Source organism: Crassostrea angulata, chromosome 2 (assembly GCF_025612915.1).
Source record: "Crassostrea angulata isolate pt1a10 chromosome 2, ASM2561291v2, whole genome shotgun sequence".
Lineage (NCBI taxonomy): Eukaryota > Metazoa > Mollusca > Bivalvia > Ostreida > Ostreidae > Magallana > Magallana angulata.
The window spans coordinates 54,606,105-54,630,834 of NC_069112.1; the positions used below are offsets into that span (position 1 = coordinate 54,606,105).

Sequence of the window (24,730 nt, forward strand, 5' to 3'; positions counted from 1 at the left end):
TATGATGTTAAGTAACACATTAATACATATACCCATTTTATGAAAAAAGTAAAATTATTTAAAAGGTTCGTTGCTCTCTTTTTTCCTAATCTATGTCCCCTCTAGTCTAAAAATTATGCATCATATATTAATTCTATTTGTTTACTTATATTTTACAATGCCAAATACACCAAGTGAATGAAACTGTTAAAAGAAAAATACATATCAGAGTTAGTAAGGGACTGTATTTTGTGGCGGAAGGATTTCAAGAATAAAATGAACAATTTTCATTACTCAATAGTTTTAGGGTACTGTTACTTTAGCTCCCATATTTTCAGCGCAGTCCAAACTTTCAGATTGTTTGTGTATTACAGTATATTCTTTTTTCTTTCGAAAACATATTTAAACAATATTTTGATATTTCTATCAAAAATTGTTGTCATAAAAAGCTTATATTCCATAGAATTAAAAAAAAAAAAACAACTCCAAAATGATTAAAGGAAGGAGTCTTTTCTGGATTTCGAGTTGTCAAACGTAAAATTGATTAACTGTTCATTAAATCATGATGAAAGGAAATATCACATGTTTCGCAATTCAGAATTGCTGTAGATTAATGAGTCTGTTTTAGCATTTTTAAAACAATAATAGTAACGTTGGATTTATTAACTAATGTGAACTAATAATTTGATAGTTTGGTTTCAGAATTTGTCTTTAAAATAAGATTTTTGCTTATCAAGTTACATTTTCATAAACTTTTTAAAGCGCTCATTTATACATTGATATGTGTGAAAAAATCATTATAATCAGTTTCTCTTTCTTATTAAATGGTCAATACAATAGCTTTTCTGTCAATTTATATCTTTATGTGACATCTTCATAATACGTAAAAATAAGAAATATTCTAATATTGGAAACATAAAAAATTATCGAATATCTTCAAAATTTAAGAGAATTAGAGGAAATGCGGGCTAAGCTAATATCAATTATAGTTTCAATATTTATTCCCATTTAGTAGTATAATCTGATATACATTCTGATATTCTATCGTTTTATTGAAGAATAGAATCTTCATATCTAAAACAGAGGTCTACTTAATTGAAAAAAACTACTTTTATTTTATCATCTTTTAAGTTGAGGAAAAGGGTAGTGCCCTTGACCTGACCTTTATGCAAAAACAAGACAGTCAAATTTGATTGAACTGATAGAATCTATTGGTTATATGATCTGTTTTACTGTGTCAAAATTTCTTGAATTTCTTATTGAAAGAAGTATGTTTGAGAACGAGAAGACTTCCTTAAAGCACAAAGCACATTTTGAGTGGTATATGTCACTGACGTTCTACTTTCTTTTCTCCTTTCACTCTATATGTGTGCAAAGTTCGCAACAAGCATTGCGGAAAGACACCTCTGATTTATGAAAAGTTCTATTTACTGGATAAGAGACAAATCAATGGCATGGCAACTGGTCTAAAAAAACTTATTTTTATACATGCAAACCGCAAATCGTCAAATTAACCATGAGACGTAATTTTGCTACTTTGATGCTAATATTTAATTTCCCTGCTCTGCCATGTAAGGCACTTTACCTAAATAGTATAAAACTGTACTTTTTGTATATTCATCAGATATGTTTCACTGAATTTAAATTTGTTCTTTTAAATTGTAATGGGCATTCAAAGCAGTATCAGAATTTATGGATTACCCTGCACCATAATGCCTATGCACAAGAACAAACCTTTTAGTAGATTAATTAACTCCGTAACCAGAAGTTTAACATAAAGATACTACTAATGCAAAAGCAAAAGCCGGTAAATTTTGCAAATAAGACATGTTCCCTCTTGCCTAAGACATCAACGTTATCAATGTTTCGGTTGAAAAGAAGATCCAGGATCAATGAGGATAAAGGCTTTAAAACAAAATAAAAGTTTACGTTTTTCTACTATTCGTAAAAATAAGTGTATCATACATAAGAGAAGAACAAACAGAAATTGTACTACTTATTTCACCACGAATGCAAGCCCTGCCATCGTAATCTATTGTTTTAAGATGCTCATTCTCTTTATTGTCCATCGTCCACCATATCCTATTTTGTTAATATCTCTAGTAGGGTTACTGCATTCTTGAACTGCAAAACAATTCCTACAAAAAGTTGTTTTGAAAAACCACAGAAATAGGTTTTCTTTCAAAAGCTGCCTTTTTACTTTACGAAGCTTGGAGACAAGGAACTATCAGCTTACAAAAGTACTCAGGGGAAAGTGGGTCAGCTGATGTAGTGCATGGTCTGCAAGAATCATGCAATAATCGGCACCAAAGAAGAATACGACACCGAAACTGTGCCTGAATTATTTTTGAAGACACAAGGATTTGAAATGTATTTGATCATTTTTAATGGAAAGATGTATAAATTTTAATTTTAGATGTTAAGATAAAAAGATATATGCTCCCGATTTGGATGAGATTTCATTTTTCTATTTTTATTGTTAACAATACTTTAGTAATGTATTTCTAATGATCAACCATAAATTAAGTGTCAGTCATAGAATGAAAAACAAGATACAGAGCTCACAACTCTTTGTTTAATGACAGGTTTACTCCAGGCTTGAGTATCCAAGTTCAGATTGTTATTAAAGTTCATGAGTAAAATTTGTTCTAAACTCAAAAAGTATTATTGAAATGAATTATAACTGACAAATCATTCGATATTTCTACTGTATTATTGAATTAAACTAAATTGGGCTTTTAGCAAAACAGAGGAAATTTGAAGTAAATTTTTTCAGATTTTGTTTTTACTGAAATGTTTCTGGCAGTACTATGATAATTAATGTTAAGATTTTATTGTTAGTCAACATAATTTTGCATATTTTCTGTTGGTTTTATCTCACTTTTTCATTAAGATAAACGTACGATACACATTACAGAAATATTGAAAAATGCTTAAATCGATAAAAGACCATATCTTAATATTTTGATCATTGATCTCACATATATTTTATGCCAGCAGAATAAAGTCAATATACTGTATATAACGTATTACATTTGGCTGTGTATTCTATATAGCGTTTTTGGCGGAAAATGGCATCCGCTAAATCAAGTACATCGCCAAATTTAAAATATGTAAGTAGATAAGTAGTTACATTTTGAAATGCGCTAAATCAAATCTACGCTAAATTGTTCAAAAATCATATTCCGCCAAACATCGTACACGCCAACTATAATACGTTTACTGTAACTAGTTTAATACTATAGATGTTTAAGCATTATCTTCAAACACATTTTTGTCAAATTCAGTCAAACATCGGTTGGGATTTGAAAACTGATAGAAAAATTAGGACTGGAATATTTAAATAGCGAGCGAAGCTCGCCGGCGCGCAGCGCCGGCACGAAGCGAGCTCTACCGGCAAGGCGTGTGTGAATAGAAAATTCGGACTAGTTGCACATTCATTCAACGGATTTTTTTGGCGTCAGTAAATCGGACCAGTAATGCCTTGTTTTAATCGTCCCCGTAGTTCCCTGTAAATATGGTTTCCCATTTCACACTCTCACGAGAACAAGATAAAAAACTATGTTCATCATGCATTGTAAATAAAATAATTCCATTACGTAAGACTAACAGAGTTGTCGCTCCTTCGAGTGACGTCACAATGGATTTCTTGCACATTGATCCCACAGAATTTTTTGGCGTCAGTAAATTTCGACCCACAATGCAATTTATCAATGTCGGACGATCTCACTAGACTTGATTCCTTCTCGCGAGAATCAAAGTAAAACTTTTGAGAAACAGATAAATTGTGTAATTTCAAGAATATCATGCTTTTTAAGTAAACAAAACAGTATATTTCACTTAGTTTTTTTCCAGGGTTTTTTCAAAGAGACAGACGACACTTGACCGACGTGAACTTTGACGTCACAATAAGGGGAAATTACTCTAAGTAGTTATTTTAAATCTGTTAGAATATAAATACTAAAATCTTCTCAAAATCTTGCAAAGCTAACGAATGGGGACATCTTTCTTTTTCTTTTAAATAGAAAACAGTTGTAACTTGCTCTCATTTGGATGAATGCTCACATTTATTTTTACAGTAATTAATTTCCAGGAACGATTAAAAGGGGCGCAGCAGCATCATTCAAAAAATATTTACAAGCAAAATGAAAAAGAAATTCTCAAAATCAGGGAAATTCTAATCCGGGTGAGGAACAGTGAGTGCGTAGTATGCATTTAGCTCTTTAACTGCTCAATGGTATCTTTATTTTCACATTTATTACATCCTCCCGGGGAGGGGTCCAAAACCGTTTTTCTTATATGATCAGCAATTTTTTTTATACGTAAATTGTATTTTTTTAACGGGGGGGGGGGGGGGGCGGCTCTATGATAAGTCAATTTTTTATATGTAAGTTTAAGAAAAATGTCTGCTGCAAGAAAAGAGGAAATAAACTGCAATAAACATTATGTTAAAACATTTATTATTCAACAACATTGTAAAAACTGAGATAAATTCTATTTAAATAAATAAACAATCTTATATATTATGAATAATGAAAATTTACTAGAAAAAATAGGCATGTTTATATCTTATTTTGCATTCAAATTCATTTACGTTACGTTGATACTTTTATTTTTATTGATTTATTATAATTCATTATTTGATCATATGCTGCGCTCGCCCCAACGGTCGTACCGTAAAACATATTAAATGTCTTTGAACATTTAATGCTTTATATCTGTTTAGTGCCATTACCACTCATAAACTGTATTTCATTTTTACAAGAGATTAGCAATTTTCATTATTTTCAGAATTAAGAAAATTAAAGGATTTTTCTTGAGTTTTCAAAAAATATTCGGGGCTATTATCTCAAAAAGTAGGTCATTGACCTACTTTTTTTAAAGTGAAAGGTAACACTATAATAAAATTTCTAAAACACACAATTGATGGTTTTCATTATCAGCAGTGGAATTTGTTTTCATTCTGAGTAAACGAAACCCTTAAGTAAACAAAGCGTGTGCTTCGTTTTTGTTTACATTTGTCACTGACTGTACCTGTTAAAAATCTTTTTCAAGCTGAGTTCTCTATCTGCTTATTCGATTTGACCATATATTTAAATTTGTAAAGTTTATCACACTCATTTTAGGTCTAAACCTGGTATTTTCTTTTCTACATTTAAACTGTAACCAAAGACTTGACCTGTAGTTTTTGACACAAAAAAGTCGTCGACTGATAAGCCAGATAAAGTTCCTAAGTTCTTTTTTTAGTCAAAAGCTACAGGTCAAATCTTTGTAACCAGAGAGGGACAAATAGAATTTACAGCTAGTAATAGCAGAAAAACCTTGTTTACTTATGTTTTATTTTAAACATTAATTTTCCATTTTTATATCTGGTCAGAATAACAGAGTAATTGCATTAGCTTAGGACATTTTGTTTCCAAATAATGTAAACTTAAGCTCTGTGGGACACAGAAGAAGAGTTTACTGTAGAAAGCGGTTGAGTTATATCCATATGCACAGACAATGTAATCCTATCAAAATTGGAAACATTATGAATCCATTTTTACGATAGATTTGGGGGGAATGAGTACTAAGCTAATAAATAATAAATATAATCAAGTAAATTGTTAAATTTTGATCGTGGGAGGTAAGCAATTGTAACGTCCTTGGTTATTACGTGCTTCCTCTCGTAAAAATGCTGAGTGGTTAACTAAACATAATTTTTTATCAAAGTAGTGTCACTCTTAATATTTACCGTTTTGGTTTTTTGTCGAAGGATCACCAAAGAAGATTTAAAGATAAAATTGCACGTCTAAGAACATAGACAGAGGCATTGGAATGGCAATGTTTAAGCCAAAGATGAACCCAGAATATTCTCATGTCCATTCAGAGAATTTTGATTTGTTCCTATCGCCAAATGTGGGAAGGTTGAAAGACATTTTCAGTAAGTGTAAATGATTTAAAATTTCTCTTCTGATTCGCGTTTTCTGCTTATGAAAAAATGTTTCTGTTTCTTTTTCAGACAAATATCTTGATGAATGGGATTTTAAAACAAAAATCAATCTTGCAGATTTCGGAACAAATGACGGAAAAAATATCTTTCCGTTTCTAAGGATAATGATCGGTAGGATACAAATTTTTAATGAATAAATTATACGCATTTGTATCCAATTAAAATCAATATGATGTAATTCTATCACTATAATTATAACTTTTATTCATAGAACTCATTCGACAAAGATCGGCATCGTGTGAAATATGTGTAACATTGAATGATCAACCCACAAATGATTTTTCCGCTTTGGTTAAGAATGCAGAAGGTTAGTTATTAAGATTGAATTTAACTTTTACATAATATTATGTCATGATAAATGAAATTATTCATTTTATTTTACATTTTAATGGAGACAAAATTTATGCAAATGTTCAATAAGAGATTTGTTTGAATTTTAAGTTACTCTTTACAATATCTAAATAAAACACTTAAATAAAACCTTAAATTTTGCATTGAAGTTTGAACGCTCACAAACTTCAATGCAGAATTTAACGTGCAATTGATTGAACAATATTAAACAAAGAACAATGAAAATTCCTTTAGTGGAGTATTTTTTTATTTGATAACACCTTCCAAATGATGTCATGATTAAGAATATCATACCATTCATTTTTTTCTAATTACGAAATGTGGTCGTTATACATTGAATACCTTAAATTTAAAATAGTTATATCACAACTATACATAACGCAGAAGGAGCACGTGACCAATTGTGGCGAGGTAGCATATAAATAGCTTTTTTGTCACGTGTATCAGTGTGCAAATGGACAATATCCGTAAGAGGTGTTGTTTGGTGTAACGGGCTGTACAGTAGGTTGCGATCTTATCTTAGATAAGAACGTTATTTAAAGTGCATTTGAGCATTTACCTAAGTTGAGCACTGTTTACACGAACATGGCCAGCCATCGTGCTACCCCTTGACCTCGTTTGTCGACCACATCATCCGCTACGGGCACAAAAGACGACAACAACAACAACATTGTTAAATTAAACATTAATTATGCATCAACCGCACTTCAAAATGTATCTGACAAAATTGACAAATAAGCTAGAAATAAATAGTTCCGATCAAATCCCCGTCGAGTCTCGGACACAGCAGGTGAGATAACAGATGAAATTTATCTACATTCAATTCATAAAAGCCTTTAAGAAAGAAAACAAAGAATGGTAACAAAGAATAGTATATGTAGGGGCATGAAAAATATATTGTCAAAGTTAAAACGCGAAAATTGAAAACACTATCAAGGATGAAATGAAAAAAAAAAGAATTAAAGATTGTCTAAAAACTTCATTAAAATGTGAGAGAGAAAAAATACACACAGAAATATCAACGAAGAACTGAAGCAAGCCAATATCTATAATAAAGCAAAATGTTCTTTTCTTAATATGGACCTTACTAACATAATAGAAAATTGAAAGAGAAAAAAAGAGTAATCGAAAAATAAGTCATGAACTCGGTATAGCAACAGAAATGAAGTAACTTTTCTTTAACGTACAATCTAGTTTTAAAAACAATTAATTTGTTTAAATAACGATTAAAATAGATTTGTTTTAAATCTTGTTTTAGGTCAGCTTTGTTTCTTTGTTAAATACCTCAATTACATCGTGCACGGACAAGACGTAATAACGCGCGAACTACGTCAGATGTTGTTTTTTGATGCATGGACAGTTACCTTAATTTCTAATAAACATCATGTAAAATGAGGTACTTATTTTTTATATATGTTTGTGAGTGGTGGGGTTTGAGTGAATGGTATATATGGTATATATGTATTTGTATCAAATGTACATATAAAAGATAAAAAGATAAAAAGAATATAATTTTGTGTTACAATCTTAAGATTTACACTACATTTATATTATTTTTAAGTTTTTCCTCAAATAGTTTGATAGTTATTACTTTCTTCAATTTTAACCATCAAACATATGTTGATGGTTTTGAAATGAAATTCAAGAGAAAATATATACCATTTCTAGATTTTAAAAAAGAGATGAAGGACGACTTCTTAGCAGTACACACTATTCCTGGAAGCGCATACCACCGCTGTTTACCTGACGAAACCATCGATATTGGAACCTGTTCATTGATGTTGCACTTTCTTTCTGAGTAAGTCGGCAAATTAGTAAACATTAAAGAAAAATCTCTTATTTCTAAGCTCTACGAAAAATATAACAAAGGAGAGAGTCTGATTTGTTTCTAGTAAAACAATAAAAAGCAAGTTTATGAGAGATTTTTTTACCACGGTTTATCGTGAAAAAATGACAATAACAAACCGTGAACCATCTCTAAAATCCATAAAACAATACAACGGCGGTTTATAAATACTTATTTGTACATGTAGGTATGTTGTACTTGAAAATGCATTGATGTACGTTCCTGGTCTATTGGTAAGTGACGAAGAAACAACAAAGGTTAAGAGTTTAGCTGCAGAGGATTTGAAAAATTTCATCCGGGCCAGACTCACTGAAATGAAAAAAGGTAATTAACTTGTATCGAAACATTGCAGACTCTAAAGCAATACGTTTGCAAACCAAGGCAGCTGAGGTTAAAACCCGCTTAAATAAAAACGTCTTCCTCTTCTTTATACACAGTACGTGCTACACTGTTATTGATGTTACCAAGAGAAGCAAGAGTAAATATTCTTGTTTTCCATACATTGGATGATTTTCTTACTTGGGAAAATAACATATATATATATATATATATATATATATATATATATTTATATATATATATATATATATATATATATATATATATATATATATATATATATATATATATATATATATATATATATATATATATATATATATCCAAAGTCTCTTTTTCAATGAATAATAAAAATCTTTTAAAACACTGTTTCAAAATATTTCGATCGTGTTACCGGTCTTCATCAGTCGGTGTTTATTGTCTATTGCAACACAACGTAGAACATATACTATGACGTCACAATGTTAATACAGTCTGGCAAGTGACGTCATACAACAATATTGCGCCAAAAACATATGAAATATAGGTGAGAGTCTATAGAAAGCACATTGATAGCCGTAATTAGTACATAAACAAGTAAAATATGAAAAATGTATAGATAACGGGACATAAAATAATGGAAATGTCTATACAAACTAGTAATAATGTAGTCTAAAGACAATAATGTTCCCTTTTGTTGATACCAAAAGGCATATAAGTATTTAATTTTTTCTTCCACAAATTTTCTCTGAATTTTCTGTAAGTTTCATCTTTGTACAATTTTTCGATACCTATTACAGAATAATCCTCAACTGTATGTTCGTCCGTATAAAAATGCATTGCTACAGGGTCGTTAGTTTCTCTCCTGATCAGTGACAAATTTAAAACATGTCTTTAATATAAAGTCACCCCCGTTTCCCCAACATATACAATTTTGTTACACTTTTTACAAAACACCCCATAAATAACATTACTTGACTTGCAATCGATATGATTTTTAACTTGATACGTTTTGCCCTTAGAATCTTGAAATTGGCCAGAACAAATAATATATTTACACATAACACATTTTTTTGCACCACACGTGTTGTTTTTTAAAAAAGAGGTTATTATGTTTCTTATGGACCAATATGTCTTTCAAGTTTTTGTCTCTCCTGAATGCCACTGTAGGTGTGCTATGAAACGCAAGTTTTAGGCGGTCGGAATTTTCGAGAATTTTTTGACGTTTCTTTAATATTTGATGAATATTTGGTAGTTCTCTGGAATAGTTTAACACAAACGGAACACGGTTACACTCTTTGTTATTTTTTCTGTAGTTCAATAAATCCGAGCGGTTGAATTTATCCACCTTCGCCAGCTGATCCTCGACCTCCTTGTTGGAATATCCACATTTGTGTAAATTAGTTTTAATTTTCTCCCGTTGTTTGAAATATCCCTCATCTGTTGAGCAGATTCGGCGCGCACGGATACCCAGTCCAAATGGTATAGATTTTTTTGTAGATTCAGGATGGCTGGATTTTTTATTTAGGTACATGTGTTTGTCAGTGGGTTTACTGTACAGGTCGGTAGAAAGAAATCCCTTTTCAATAGAAATATTTACATCTAGGAACTCTATGCTAGATTTAGAAAAGCGTAGATCAAGCTGAATATTTGGGTGTATATCATTTGCCATTTTATGAAAATGTAGGGGATCGGCTTCTGTCCCTGACCAGATTCCAAATATGTCATCGATATATCTAACATAAAAAGAGGTTGTACGTTACACTGTTCCAAAAGAATACGTTCCCAATCCCCCATATATATACATGCATAGTTTCTGCCAAGTTTGGATCCAATAGCAGTTCCTTCTGTTTGAATATATTGTTTGTTGTTAAAACTAAAATTGTTATTTTCCAGGACAGCATCCATCATTTGTGTCAACTTCTTTTTTCTGTCGTTGATTTAAAACTTTTGCTATTACTTCCCGCGCTTCTTGTCTGGGTATACTGGGATACAGCGCTTTCACGTCCATACAAACTAATATTGAGGAAATGGATAATGGTTGATTTACGGTAGAAAGTTTTCTTAAAAAATCTGTAGTGTCTTGTACATAACATTTTAACGATCGGTTTGCCTCCTCCAATTGCGATTCTACATATTCTGCAAGCTTCTCTGTTGGATGTTGGCGGCCATTTACTATTGTTCTAAATGAATGGTTTTCCTTATGAATTTTTGGATTTGCCTGTAGTTTTCCTGAAGATATTTCTGTAGGTAAAAGATAATGTCGTAATTCAGACGTGATGGATCCTTTTTTATACATATTGTTAATTAGTTTCTTAATTTTGTTAGTGATTTGTTTGCTTTTATCTACTTTAACTTGATCATATGACGCACTGTTAATCATTTCATTCTCCAACTGGTCGACGTACTTATTGGTGTCCATCACTACTATCCCAGATCCCTTGTCTGCTGGTCTAATAATTATGCTTTGATCATGTAATAATTCCCTCATTGCTTTGTCTTCTGAAACAGTTATGTTACTTGAAAATTTTCTATTTAACCCCCGGATAACGTCTTCTTTAACTTGTCTGATGTATTCATCCAACCACTTGTCTCTTCCCTCTTCTGGTGTCCAATTACTCTTAGAGTTTTTATGATTAATAGTACCTACATCTTGTGAATAAATGTCATTTTCTTCGTCAATGAAATACTCCCGAAGCCGCATCCCACGTTCCCAAGTCTGCAGATCTGTTAGTAACTGTGTGAAATCAATATTTTTCTAGTTGGTACAAATTTTAATCCTTTTTTCAATAAACTCATTTGATCTGCAGTAAGTTTTTTTGATAAGTTAATAACTTCCATGTCACATGTTTCAGCTACTGTTTTTGGTGAACACACTTCCTGTTCGTTGGCCTGAGAAGTTATTTCGTCAATATTAGCGTGTACTGATGGTTGGTAATTCTCTTCTTCAGGAGAGGGTGATAAGTTGCAAATACATGGGCGATGTGAGGTCTTAATTAAGTTAAAATGATTTGACGAATAATTAAGACAAATAAAATCTTTCTTATGATTACATTCACCAAGCGGATATTTCTGCCACTGCGATTGTCCATTGAAATATGTCTTAACAAAAATGTCTTTATCAAAACGATAAGATGTAGCGATGTTAACATAGATAGGCAATGTGAAATTTGGCGGCAAAAACTCGGCAAGAAACAATTTATGGCTGCCATTTCATCCATCAAAGATAATGTTGATGCCAGTGCTAACCGACTTCATAGGTTAAAGAGTAAGAAACCCTCAGCACTGTCTAGGATTCCAGTAGTTAATCATAACATTTCGGACATATCGGAAAATACTTCTATACATACAGTGGACAATACTATTAGAGATGATACATCTACAGAAATTTCAGTAGAGGTAGACGGAAATTGTTTTTATAGATGCATTGCGTACAATCTTTATGATAATCAGGATCTCCATCCATATGTAAGAAACACCATTGTTCAAGAATTGAGTTCCAATAGACTATTTTACAGAGAATTTGTGGATGGGGATTTTGACACTCAATTGAACAAGGTCAAGTCATTAGATGGCAGAGTGGCCTCCTGGGCAGAAATCATCGCTACATCTTATCGTTTTGATAAAGACATTTTTGTTAAGACATATTTCAATGGACAATCGCAGTGGCAGAAATAACCGCTTGGTGAATGTAACCATAAGAAAGATTTTATTTGTCTTAATTATTCGTCAAATCATTTTAACTTAATTAAGACCTCACATCGTCCATGTATTTGCAACTTATCACCCTCTCCTGAAGAAGAGAATTACCAACCATCAATACACGCTAATATTGACGAAATAACTTCTCAGGCCAACGAACAGGAAGTGTGTTCACCAAAAACAGTAGCTGAAACATGTGACATGGAAGTTATTAACTTATCATCAAAAAAAATTACTGCTGATCAAATGAGTTTATTGAAAAAAGGATTAAAATTTGTACCAACTAGAAAAAATATTGATTTCACACAGTTACTAACAGATCTGAAGACTTGGGAACGTGGGATGCGGCTTCGGGAGTATTTCATTGACGAAGAAACTGACATTTCTTCACAAGATGTAGGTACTATTAATCATAAAAACTCTAAGAGTAATTGGACACCAGAAGAGGGAAGAGACAAGTGGTTGGATGAATACATCAGACAAGTTAAAGAAGACGTTATCCGGGGGTTAAATAGAAAATTTTCAAGTAACATAACTGTTTCAGAAGACAAAGCAATGAGGGAATTATTACATGATCAAAGCATAATTATTAGACCAGCAGACAAGGGATCTGGGATAGTAGTGATGGACATCAATAAGTACGTCGACCAGTTGGAGAATGAAATGATTAACAGTGCGTCATATGATCAAGTTAAAGTAGATAAAAGCAAACAAATCACTAACAAAATTAAGAAACTAATTAACAATATGTATAAAAAAGGATCCATCACGTCTGAATTACGACATTGTCTTTTACCTACAGAAATATCTTCAGGAAAACTACAGGCAAATCCAAAAATTAATAAGGAAAACCATTTATTTAGAACAATAGTAAATGGCCGCCAACATCCAACAGAGAAGCTTGCAGAATATGTAGAATCGCAATTGGAGGAGGCAAACCGATCGTTAAAATGTTATGTACAAGACACTACAGATTTTTTAAGAAAACTTTCTACCGTAAATCAACCATTATCCAATTCCTCAATATTAGTTTGTATGGACGTGAAAGCGCTGTATCCCAGTATACCCAGACAAGAAGCGCGGGAAGTAATAGCAAAAGTTTTAAATCAACGACAGAAAAAAGAAGTTGACACAAATACCATTTTACAGATGATGGATGCTGTCCTGGAAAATAACAATTTCAGTTTTAATAACAAACAATATATTCAAACAGAAGGAACTGCTATTGGATCCAAACTTGGCAGAAACTATGCATGTATATATATGGGGGATTGGGAACGTATTCTTTTGGAACAGTGTAACGTACAACCTCTTTTTCATGTTAGATATATCGATGACATATTTGGAATCTGGTCAGGGACAGAAGCCGATCTCCTACATTTCCATAAAATGGCAAATGGTATACACCCAAATATTCAGCTTGATCTACGCTTTTCTAAATCTAGCATAGAGTTCCTAGATGTAAATATTTCTATTGAAAAAGGATTTCTTTCTACCGACCTGTACAGTAAACCCACTGACAAACACATGTACCTAAATAAAAAAATCCAGCCATCCTGAATCTACAAAAAAATCTATACCATTTGGACTGGGTATCCGTGCGCGCCGAATCTGCTCAACAGATGAGGGATATTTCAAACAACGGGAGAAAATTAAAACTAATTTACACAAATGTGGATATTCCAACAAGGAGGTCGAGGATCAGCTGGCGAAGGTGGATAAATTCAACCGCTCGGATTTATTGAACTACAGAAAAAATAACAAAGAGTGTAACCGTGTTCCGTTTGTGTTAAACTATTCCAGAGAACTACCAACTATTCATCAAATATTAAAGAAACGTCAAAAAATTCTCGAAAATTCCGACCGCCTAAAACTTGCGTCTCATAACACACCTATAGTGGCATTCAGGAGAGACAAAAACTTGAAAGACATATTGGTCCATAAGAAACATAATAACCTCTTTTTTAAAAAACAACACTTATGCGAGCCGTGTGGTGCAAAAAATGTGTTATGTGTAAATATATTATTTGTTCTGGCCAATTTCAAGATTCTAAGGGCAAAACGTATCAAGTTAAAAATCATATCGATTGCAAGTCAAGTAATGTTGTTTATGGGGTGTTTTGTAGAAAGTGTAACAAAATTGTACATGTTGGGGAAACGGGGTGACTTTATATCAAAGACATGTTTTAAATTTGCCACTGATCAGGAGAGAAACTAACGACCCTGAAGCAATGCATTTTTATACGGACGAACATACAGTTGAGGATTATTCTGTAATAGGTATCGAAAAATTGTACAAAGATGAAATTTACAGAAAATTCAGAGAAAATTTGTGGAAGAAAAAATTAAATACTTATATGCCTCTTGGTATCAACAAAAGGGAACATTAATGTCTTTAGACTACATTATTAGTAGTTTGTATAGACATTTCCTTTATTTTATGTCCCGTTATCTATACATTTTTCATATTTTACTTGTTTATGTACTAATTACGGCTATCAATGTACTTTCTATAGACTCTCACCTATATTTCATATGTTTTTGGCGCAATATTGTTGTATGACGTCACTTGCCAGACTGTATTAACATTGTGACGTCATAGTATATGTTCTACGTTGTGTTGCTATAGACAATAAACACCGACTGATGAAGACCGGTAACACGGTCGAAATATTTTGAAACAGTTTTTTTTTTAAAATTTTATTATTCATTGAAAAAGAGACTTTGGATATATATATATATATATATATATATATATATATATATATATATATATATATATATATATATATATATATATATATATATATATATATATATATATATACTCCAAAAATAAATAGTATAAATCCACACACGTAGTATTACATGAAAAAAATCACAACACCGAAATAAACTCAACTAGTTTCATTTTAAATCATCAGGAGTTTAACAACATGTTGCTAAGTTACACAAATACACATACATACGAATACATATTTCTTATTGTGGCGTCATAAAACGCTAGTATTATGTTACCTTATGTAGCCGAATTGATTATGACGTCATAATATAAAGATATACATTAATTACGGGAAAATAAAATTCTCCATACAAATAATAGAAATATATAAAATAATTACGGGAAACAGTTTTTATCTGATACATTATATAATTATTAGGCATTTGAAACGGGTCTATATTTGTTGATAAACAGTTTTTCTTTTGCCTCACGTTCTTTTTCTGTGTTATCCCTCAGAAACTTGTAAAAAGGAAAAATGGTAAAATTAGGACTTTTATTCCTTGCACAGTTCCTTATATGTTCACTGACGGACGTACATTGGTGTTTAGGTTCCCTGATTTGTTGTCGGTGCACGGTCATCCTGTGTCTCAAGGTGTCTCCTGTCTGACCGATATAATTTTCACCGCAACCAGCGCAACGTATGTCATAGATAAGGTTTGAACTGGTGCATGACATGGAAGTTTTGATGGAAAAATCGCTTCCGGTTTTAAAATGAAATGTGGATCCTTCTGTCAGATATGGGCATGTACTACATCTGGGTTTTTCACATTTTTTGATGATGGGTGGTTCCTGGATTTTACTGGAAAACGATGCTCTGGTAAAATCCAGGAACCACCCATCATCAAAAAATGTGAAAAACCAAGATGTAGTACATGCCCATATCTGACAGAAGGATCCACATTTCATTTTAAAACCGGAAGCGATTTTTCCATCAAAACCTCCATGGCATGCACCAGTTCAAACCTTATCTATGTCATACGTTGCGCTGGTTGCGGTGAAAATTATATCGGTCAGACAGGAGACACCTTGAGACACAGGATGACCGTGCACCGACAACAAATCAGGGAACCTAAATACCAATGTACGTCCGTCAGTGAACATATAAGGAACTGTGCAAGGAATAAAAGTCCTAATTTTACCATTTTTCCTTTTTACAAGTTTCTGAGGGATACCACAGAAAAAGAACGTGAGGCAAAAGAAAAACTGTTTATCAACAAATATAGACCCGTTTTAAATGCCTAATAATTATATAATGTATCAGATAAAAACTGTTTCCCGTAATTATTTTATATATTTCTATTATTTGTATGGAGAATTTTATCTTCCCGTAATTAATGTATATCTTTATATTATAACGTCATAATCAATTCGGCTACATAAGGTAACATAATACTAGCGTTTTATGACGTCACAATAAGAAATATGTATTCGTATGTATGTGTATTTGTGTAACATAGCAACATGTTGTTAAACTCCTGATGATTTAAAATGAAACTAGTTGAGTTTATTTCGGTGTTGTGATTTTTTTCATATATATATATATATATATATATATATATATATATATATATATATATATATATATATATATATATATATATATATATATATATATATATATTTGTTTTGCCTCGAACTAGAATATATATATATATATATATATATATATATATATATATATATATATATATATATATATATATATATATATATATATATATATATATCCAAATCACAACAGTATGTTCTCAGTGTCCGGTAAAAATATAATAAAAGAAAAAAGCAACACTAACTGCAAAACATAAGCGCTTTCATTGTTAAAAATCGTCAGACGTTTTACCGTCGTTAAAACAATGACGTTATTACGTTACTTAGTGATAACGTCAACAATAATACTATAGTATTATTATATATATTATCTTATATATATTGTTATACCGTATAACGGGTATTTTCTGCGGCTTGAAATTTTTGCGGTTTAACCCCTAAAAAGTATCAAATTATATTCTGCGTTTTCAATTTCTGCGGTTACATTAGACCGCAAAAAATACATATGTTTACCCGATTTGCCTTAATAGGGAACGTAAACTAGAGAACCAAACTTACAATATTGTAGCGTTTTTATTTCAATTTCAATTTTTATTTCAAAGTCTTATTTTCTTTTTCTGTTTGTAAGGTCGCGTTTATATGAATCTCTAAAATATCTTGTTGTGGACTCTTTTAATTCTGAATTATCGGCTTTGAATTTTCTCATAGCTGCGGCAGGTCCATGTTCAGCGGCGCAGTTCCCGATTATGGCTCGGTCCCTGGGTGAATAGGTCGAATATGAACCACGTTTTTTGCTCGAATTTGGCGTTGTAAATTTATCCATAACTTCAGACACCCTTGTGTTACACTCTTGGATCGATCTAGGGGATAAACTTGCCGATAACTGTCTGTTAGGATTTGGAAGAATACTTCCGCGCTTTCAATATCTTAAAATCGACATTCTTACCGCGTTCACGGTGAATGAGAACCAACTCTCAAATGTTTTACAAGTCTACTAAATACTGCTTGTGAACTTTTCTTTGATCATTTTTATTTCATACTCGACTAAACACACAGTCCATATATCTGTTCAGTTATAATTGATATCACACAGGTAACATGAGATAATTAGGTGTGAAATACGACGCAGAGCCCCCTAATAACGGACTGATCACGTTTGAAAATTATAGCTTGTATTTTAAATAGTGTCAAAATTAGTGATTTTTTTAAAGAATATTTTGCGTTTTGAATTTTTGCGGATTTTTCTTATCCGCAAAATACCGCAGAAAATAAACAACCGCAGAAAATACCCGTTATACGGTATATATATATATATATATATATATATATATATATATATATATATATATATATATATATATATATATATATATATATATATATATATATATCCAAATCACAAAAGTATTTTCTCAGTGTCCGGTAAAAATATAATAAAAGAAAAAAAGCAACACTAACTGCAAAACATAAGCGCTTTCATTGTTAAAAATCTTCAGACGTTGTAAAACGTCTGAAGATTTTTAACAATGAAAGCGCTTATGTTTTGCAGTTAGTGTTGCTTTTTTTCTTTTATTATATATATATATATATATATATATATATATATATATATATATATTATCTTTTGCCTTTTTCTGGTTCTATGGTTACTTCAAAAAAGGAAAAGACGTCATGTCTTTTATTCAAGATAATTTTACATTTTTCTTGATTGATTCGACAATTACTCGAAACTATTCTTATCTGCTGTCCTTGCCAAGAACCTATGTCGTGTATACAACGTTTCCTGGCAATAACTATCTTTTTCGCTCTTGGTTGTAAAACACACTCACAGTCACGTAAAAAAAATGAGCTGCAATGTCCTAACTTTTTTGTCTCAGTACATTCCCTAATATTTCTTTAGCTTTGTGTCTGAATATAGGCCTTTCTAGCCGAATGTAAGGCATTCAAATGTGTAGCAAGTACCTCACCAGTTGTAACCTCAAGTGATGGCAATATTTCTGTCAAGCTTGTTCAGTGTTCTATTAGTGGACATTTGACGCAATATATTCTGCTGTTGAATATGTGCGAACATTAAGAATGGACTTATCACTTCTTGCTAAATTTATAAAAAAAAAAAAAATCAAGCATATAAGTGATACATTTTTTAAAATCAAAATAATGATTCCTCATAAGGCATCTTATGGAAAGGCAATCAAAAGGAAGTTACTTTAAAATCAATTATAGCGAGCGAAGCGAGCTCTAAGAACCAGTGTGCGCGGGAAAAAGAACGAGCTAAACCTACAGTTCATCAAAGTTTTTTGTCTATGTCCCATAATGCTCGCTAATGTTTTAACCCGTGGTCCTATGCCAAAAATGGCCGACTTTTAATTCGTAATCTACGGTGTCTTAAAGTTTGAAGACACGTTTTGAGTACCGCATATGCTTTGGCGAGACTCAAAAGATTTGTTACATGCTTCCATACCTTCGTATTGAGTCGAGAAACGTAAACAAGGACGAACAAAGTCATGGATGACGTCACAGTACTCTCTCGCTATATTTCCCGCGATAAATTTACAGGTGGATCAAACATCTGTAATGTGTGTACTAGCTATTTCAGTATAGACCGCGATACCTGCCTCATTGACATATGATTTGTTTTTAATTTTTTTATATAGAGTACTAGCAAGAACCATACTTTACTGTCATATCGATCCATTTTTAAGCTAATTGTGCATGCAGCAGATAAGTATATGAGTAGGACGGAAATTAACAATAGGACATTTATAAAAAGGAATATTTAATGAAAAAATAAACAGTTAAAAAATGTATGTAGATATTGCTTATAGTCAACAATTAAATTTGAAAGTGAGAAATTACACAACCTACAAACAGGGTCTGGGTTCTCTCTCTCTCTCTCAGAAACGATGCTACGTGCCTGCTCTCTCTCTCTCTCTATCTCTCTCTCTGTCGGGGTAGGGGGTTGCGCTGTATGTATCATAACCATTAAAATTAGTACCTTTGGCATACTTATTGAACAGCAATACTCTCTCAAACATTCTTTGACATTCGTTGATACCTAAATAACACTAGGTTGACAATGATGCAAGGTATGCGTAATTCTTGCTGCGCTCGCCAGAACGGTAGAACCGTATTCTTGTAGATGATTGTGTTATTGTGATGTTGACTTGGACAAAGATTTTAAAGTGTAAATTTATATCAACATTACAGGTGCAATTTTTTTCGTGAACATTCCCACTGACCCTCTGGTGTTACATGAAATGTGTTCATCTACGTTTTATCAACTTTACCAAAGAAATGTCATATCAAAGGTACTGCACACGGATTTTATAATGAGTGTTTAAAATGTTTGTTGCATTCGTTTAAAATGGAATTAAAATCGATGGCTTTAGTTTAAGAATAATGGGGATAAAAGAATTTTCATGTATTACTTTGAGTGCCGTGTAATCAAAAATCAATTTTGTATTTAAATGTGCTGAAAGTGTTAAGATCATTATCATTATTACAAATGTATATTATTATTATCATCACTATTATTATCATTATTATAAACGAAGGAGGAATTGAGGAATACATTTGTCCCTACCAATAACGCACGAACGGAGACTGACGTAAAAACAGCATTTGTGGAAATAGGGAAGTATAATGGTGCGGAACTTCTGCATTTTACACATAGAAGAGTCAAAATGTATCAGAATAGTAAGTAACTTTGCTGTATTCTTGGTTTAGTCGCGAACTTCCAACGTTCAATGTGAAAGCTCTATTGAGCGATTTCAACGACAGTTAATTCATTTTTTTAAAAGTATACAAAATCCACCTGGTCATGAAGAGAAATTGAATCAAATCAAATGCGTAGCAAGTTAAAGCTGGGAATTTAATGTAAAATGTCAAAACTCAAAATCGAATCAATTGTTATGCAATGGACATAAGCTGCAGTATTTATTATATATTTCAAAATATCAACTCATACTTTCTAGAGGACCTAGTAAAATGCGTGAGAGCATGGATTATTCCTTGTTTGATGGCCGGACTATGTCAAACAAGAAGCAACAACGACGCTGCAGATGTGTGTGAATTGTTTTTTCAGGATCTAAGAGGTCGACTCTCTGACGTGAAATGTGTGAACTATAAAATTTATGAAGTGATTTTTCAGAAACTGTAACCATTTGCAAAAGAAGCACAAGGAAACTTAACGTCTTTAGCAACTTAAGCATCAAATTAAAGGAGTAGTTCTTGGCATATTAATAATACTTGAAGAATGATTCCTTATTTCTTCAACATTAGCTCAGTTTAAATCACCATTATGTAGACAGTACTCAAAGTACGATGAACAATAATATTAATTTGCCGCTTGAATTGTGAATTTAAATTTGGTAGTTTATTAGTGAGTGTCTGGTAAGTTTTGTTATGAATTAAAAGGCATGCGATCCTGCTTGAAATAATGTATAATCAGACTCCACATGTAGAAAGCATAACGTTCTCAGTTTAAAACAAAAATTTTGTTATGTAGGTATTTCAATTAACTTTGATAACAGTACTAGACCTTTAGTTTGGCATCAATCTTTTTTATATAATATTTCATAAATATTATAAATAATTTCGTTTTTACACAATTGAATTTTTTTTTATACTAACTATACAATCCTTGTAAATATTCATTTAATGCTCCTCGTGTGTTTAAATATGCAATGTATACATATACGTTGGTAGTATACAATTATCTAGCTGCTGCGCATAAAAGTCTGCAATTTTACCCAAGAAAATCCTATTGGATGGGTATAGTCCACTAATGCATTTTCCATAGGCGGTAATGTTAACGTTAGGGTTCATAGCTCCGGCCCTAATTTTCGTTCAGCAACAAGGGACCTCTTGAATGAAAGCTCATCAAATTGTCTCTTTCCTGTTAAAATTTCGTGGTTTGAAGTCAGATTCGTTTTCCGGCAAAATGCGTCTGTATTGAAAAACTCTGAAAATGAAAGTAAAAGTAGGGAATTTCTCAGTTTTGGAAAGGGTGTACATCAAACAATTTCAATTCTTTTTTTCAAATGATAATTCAATTTTGACACTTGTTTTAAAAATTGCAAATCCTCTTTTCTGACATGTGTCAAACATTCTGATTTAAAATGTCCCAATAAATGTATATACACTCTGCAAGTATAGGGACTATTTTGCTTAAAGGCACTTCTTTGTTGTCCTACCGATTCTAAAAATAGTTAGAGGGATATACCCAGATAAAAGCATGTCTATAATTCAAAAGTACAGTTAGATTGTATGCAAAGGTAGAGGAAATGACCTTTTATTGATATCTGTAAGATGCTGACGACTGAAAGGAGAAGATGATGAATTAAATTGGACCATGCTACATGTATTTTTCGTGAGTTTGTAAAATTATAAATCATCCAGATCAATAATTGTGAATCAAGCAACCAATGCACAATTATCTGACGTTGAATTGTAAACCAGAAAACAGCAAGATATGAAGTCTCGACGTCATATTGGTCCTCCTCTTAACAAGAGCTTAAACGTTAAGCAGTTCTTGTCTAGGTACAATATTATGCAGAATTTATTCATCCTTAACTGCTTTTTCTTAGGAAACGTGATGGAGGTATAAGTTAAACTCTTAATAAACTGATGCAAGCTGTTAAAATGCACGTTGATGCAAACAATGTGTCAAATGGGCATTAGTGTTTGATTGTTATTCATTTTTACGTGGTGGAATCTGTGATCTGGACATTAGCCCGCAAGAAATTTGATTTATAAATAGATTTTTTTTTGTCGAATAGTTAATAATGTCGTCTCACCTTCTATTTTTGATAAGGCACACAGTTACAAAAATTTTAAAAAACTTTCATGACGTCATGTTTACCCGTATAAACGTGCTCTGTGGTAATAACCATGCCGCTTTTAAAATCCAGTTACAAATATACCTCTCAAACAAATGTAGTAAAACTTCACAAAGCAATGCAAGAAATGTTTAAACAAAGGTTAATGTGTTAGTTGTGATTTTTATAAAATTTATATGACAGACAGCGATATTATCGATGTATCTTTTTATTGACCCTGGTACATATACTAACAATTTAACGGCTAAAGAAGATATCTTTAAAAAAAAGATTAGCGTTGACAAGGTACATGTATGTAAACAGTTGTCAATATTCATCCATAAAAAGTTTAAAAGTCACAGTAATGCGCTGTTTTAAAAGAAACATCCCGTAGAAAAAAAATTCTTGCATTCGGTAGAAAAAAGTTACAAAAGGCAAAAAATCCACACGATCACGCACGGTAAAAAACGCAAACCAATTATTCTTATACACGAACGATTCCACACGATACACGAACGATCACCTACGTTACACAAACCTTTTAACACAATTGGCCTGTTAACAATAACGCTATCTGATCTAATTCACCGTGGTCTATCGTAGAAGTCCCTTTTTTCCCCACAGCAGACATACTTGTTTCAGGACTTGTTTACACATTTCTCCTTGACCCTTTACATTTGTACATTATTTATATTTCGTATTTACGTTTTAATTTTTAAAGTTTAATCTGCATTTGGCTGCGTATGAAGATTATACATCTTACGGGAAAAATTTGTTTAATGTATAGAAGTTTTAATACATTCCGTAAAAATTTGAAGAAAAAAATTATAAAAATATATATTAAAAATATGTGTGATTATAGGAGAAAGGCTTATTTCTTACACATTACAGGGGGGGGGGGGGCTGTAGAGGGTCTGCAGGACGGTGAGGGTTTTATAAAATGATCCATGTATATGCTACCTAGATTTTAAAAAAAAAATTTCGACCCCTTATTTATTAACGTACATAGACGGAGTTCTCTTCCGACGTCGTTCTACTTTTGAAATGCCAAAGATCAATACCATGCAACAAGATAATGCACACAGGCTTTCCACCCCTATATATTGCCACTTCATCACGTGATCTTACACAAATGCACATAACTATTTAAGTAATATTTTAATACGTAGATCTGCCACTTTGAATCGTTAAGGTATGTAGAGGTTTAATCAATTTTTAACCGTTAGATACAGATAACTATTTGTACAACAGAATTGTCATGATATCCCCTTGTACATTATACAGTATACAAACAAAGACCCTCGCCGAACCATATAGGAAATTTTGAGATGTAATCCTTTTAAAACCCTTGCCCTTTCTATGTACTTTGACATTTGTAAAAAATCAACTTTATAACACCTGTTTCTGGAGCAATCTCTTTGACGTGTCAACAGAACACAAACTTAAACCATCCTGTAAGAGAAGATCTACTCATATGTGTCCCAATCATTCAAAAAGAAAATTGTAAACTTTTTTTTGAATATGACAGCATAATTTGTGTAACCTGTGTTTCTTCTAGTAAACATAAATAGCTGATAAAAGTGACGTCTGGAAAAAGATTGAAAACAAAAAAAACTGACTTTCCAAAAAGATAGACTAAAGAGTTAGAAGAAAGGTGAAAAACTGGAAGAAAGAATAATTTATTATCCTTATATATAAAGTCGCTTCAAAAAGCTGCCTTTAAAGTGAACTCTTCAAATTAAAACTGAAATCCGACATTAATGAAATGGCCACCAGACTATAAGAAAACCGCCCTCAATTAATAGGAATATAAGAAATGCACGCATAATTTCTCAAATCAAACGGTGTTTTTTGGTCTGATATGTAAAACGAATGATTTCCACCGTTCGTCTGCGTACAGATCAAGAACTGCTGTATTTAGACGAATGTTGCCCCCAAAACTCACAGTTTTCTTTTAAACTTTTATTACTCAGCAGAACAACAAACACAAGATGAAACTCTGCCATTCAGATCTCCCAAAATTGACTGAAAGGTATATCTCTGCCATTCAGCCACCTTTCCATAACTTTCAGTTATCGTTCTATTGACTGAATATAACTGTTTAATTCTGTGAAAAGAATAGATTATTCAACTGTTTAAATATAGATGTATTTTCCCGCGACACCATGAATGTTTTCCCGGCAATCTGACTCTTATTTAACTCAAGAACTACTTTCAAACCTCTCTCTCTCTCTTTCTCTCTCTCTCTCTCTCTCTCTCTCTCTCTCTCTCTATCTCTCTCTTGCTCATGTTTAAAAGCAAAAATTTATGTAATGTATTAATATAAGTAGCCGGTTTCAAAAAAAAAAGTAAAATATTAGAGGAATCGTTATTTGCAAAAACGCGTTATTATT

General features: G+C 32.0%; 1 protein-coding gene across 7 annotated transcripts in view; it reads left to right on the forward strand.

The window, feature by feature from the left end:
• Positions 1 to 24,730, forward strand: part of LOC128172863 (uncharacterized) — a 35,096-nt gene that overhangs the window by 2,911 nt on the left and 7,455 nt on the right. For 2 of the 7 annotated variants that reach the window (XM_052838569.1, XM_052838573.1), the window contains exon 1: positions 20,129 to 20,214. Coding sequence is in view for 5 of the 7 variants with exons in the window: in XM_052838567.1 (XP_052694527.1) it covers positions 5,797 to 5,902; positions 5,981 to 6,082; positions 6,183 to 6,278; positions 7,991 to 8,120; positions 8,356 to 8,492; positions 19,726 to 19,826; positions 20,073 to 20,214; positions 20,493 to 20,677 (999 nt within the window). In the remaining 2 variants the exon portion in view is untranslated. Of the gene's footprint in view, positions 1 to 2,326; positions 2,350 to 5,734; positions 5,903 to 5,980; positions 6,083 to 6,182; positions 6,279 to 7,990; positions 8,121 to 8,355; positions 8,493 to 19,725; positions 19,827 to 20,072; positions 20,215 to 20,492; positions 21,129 to 24,730 lie in introns of those variants that run through there. The other 5 variants (XM_052838568.1, XM_052838572.1, XM_052838567.1 and 2 more) reach the window with 5 other exon arrangements.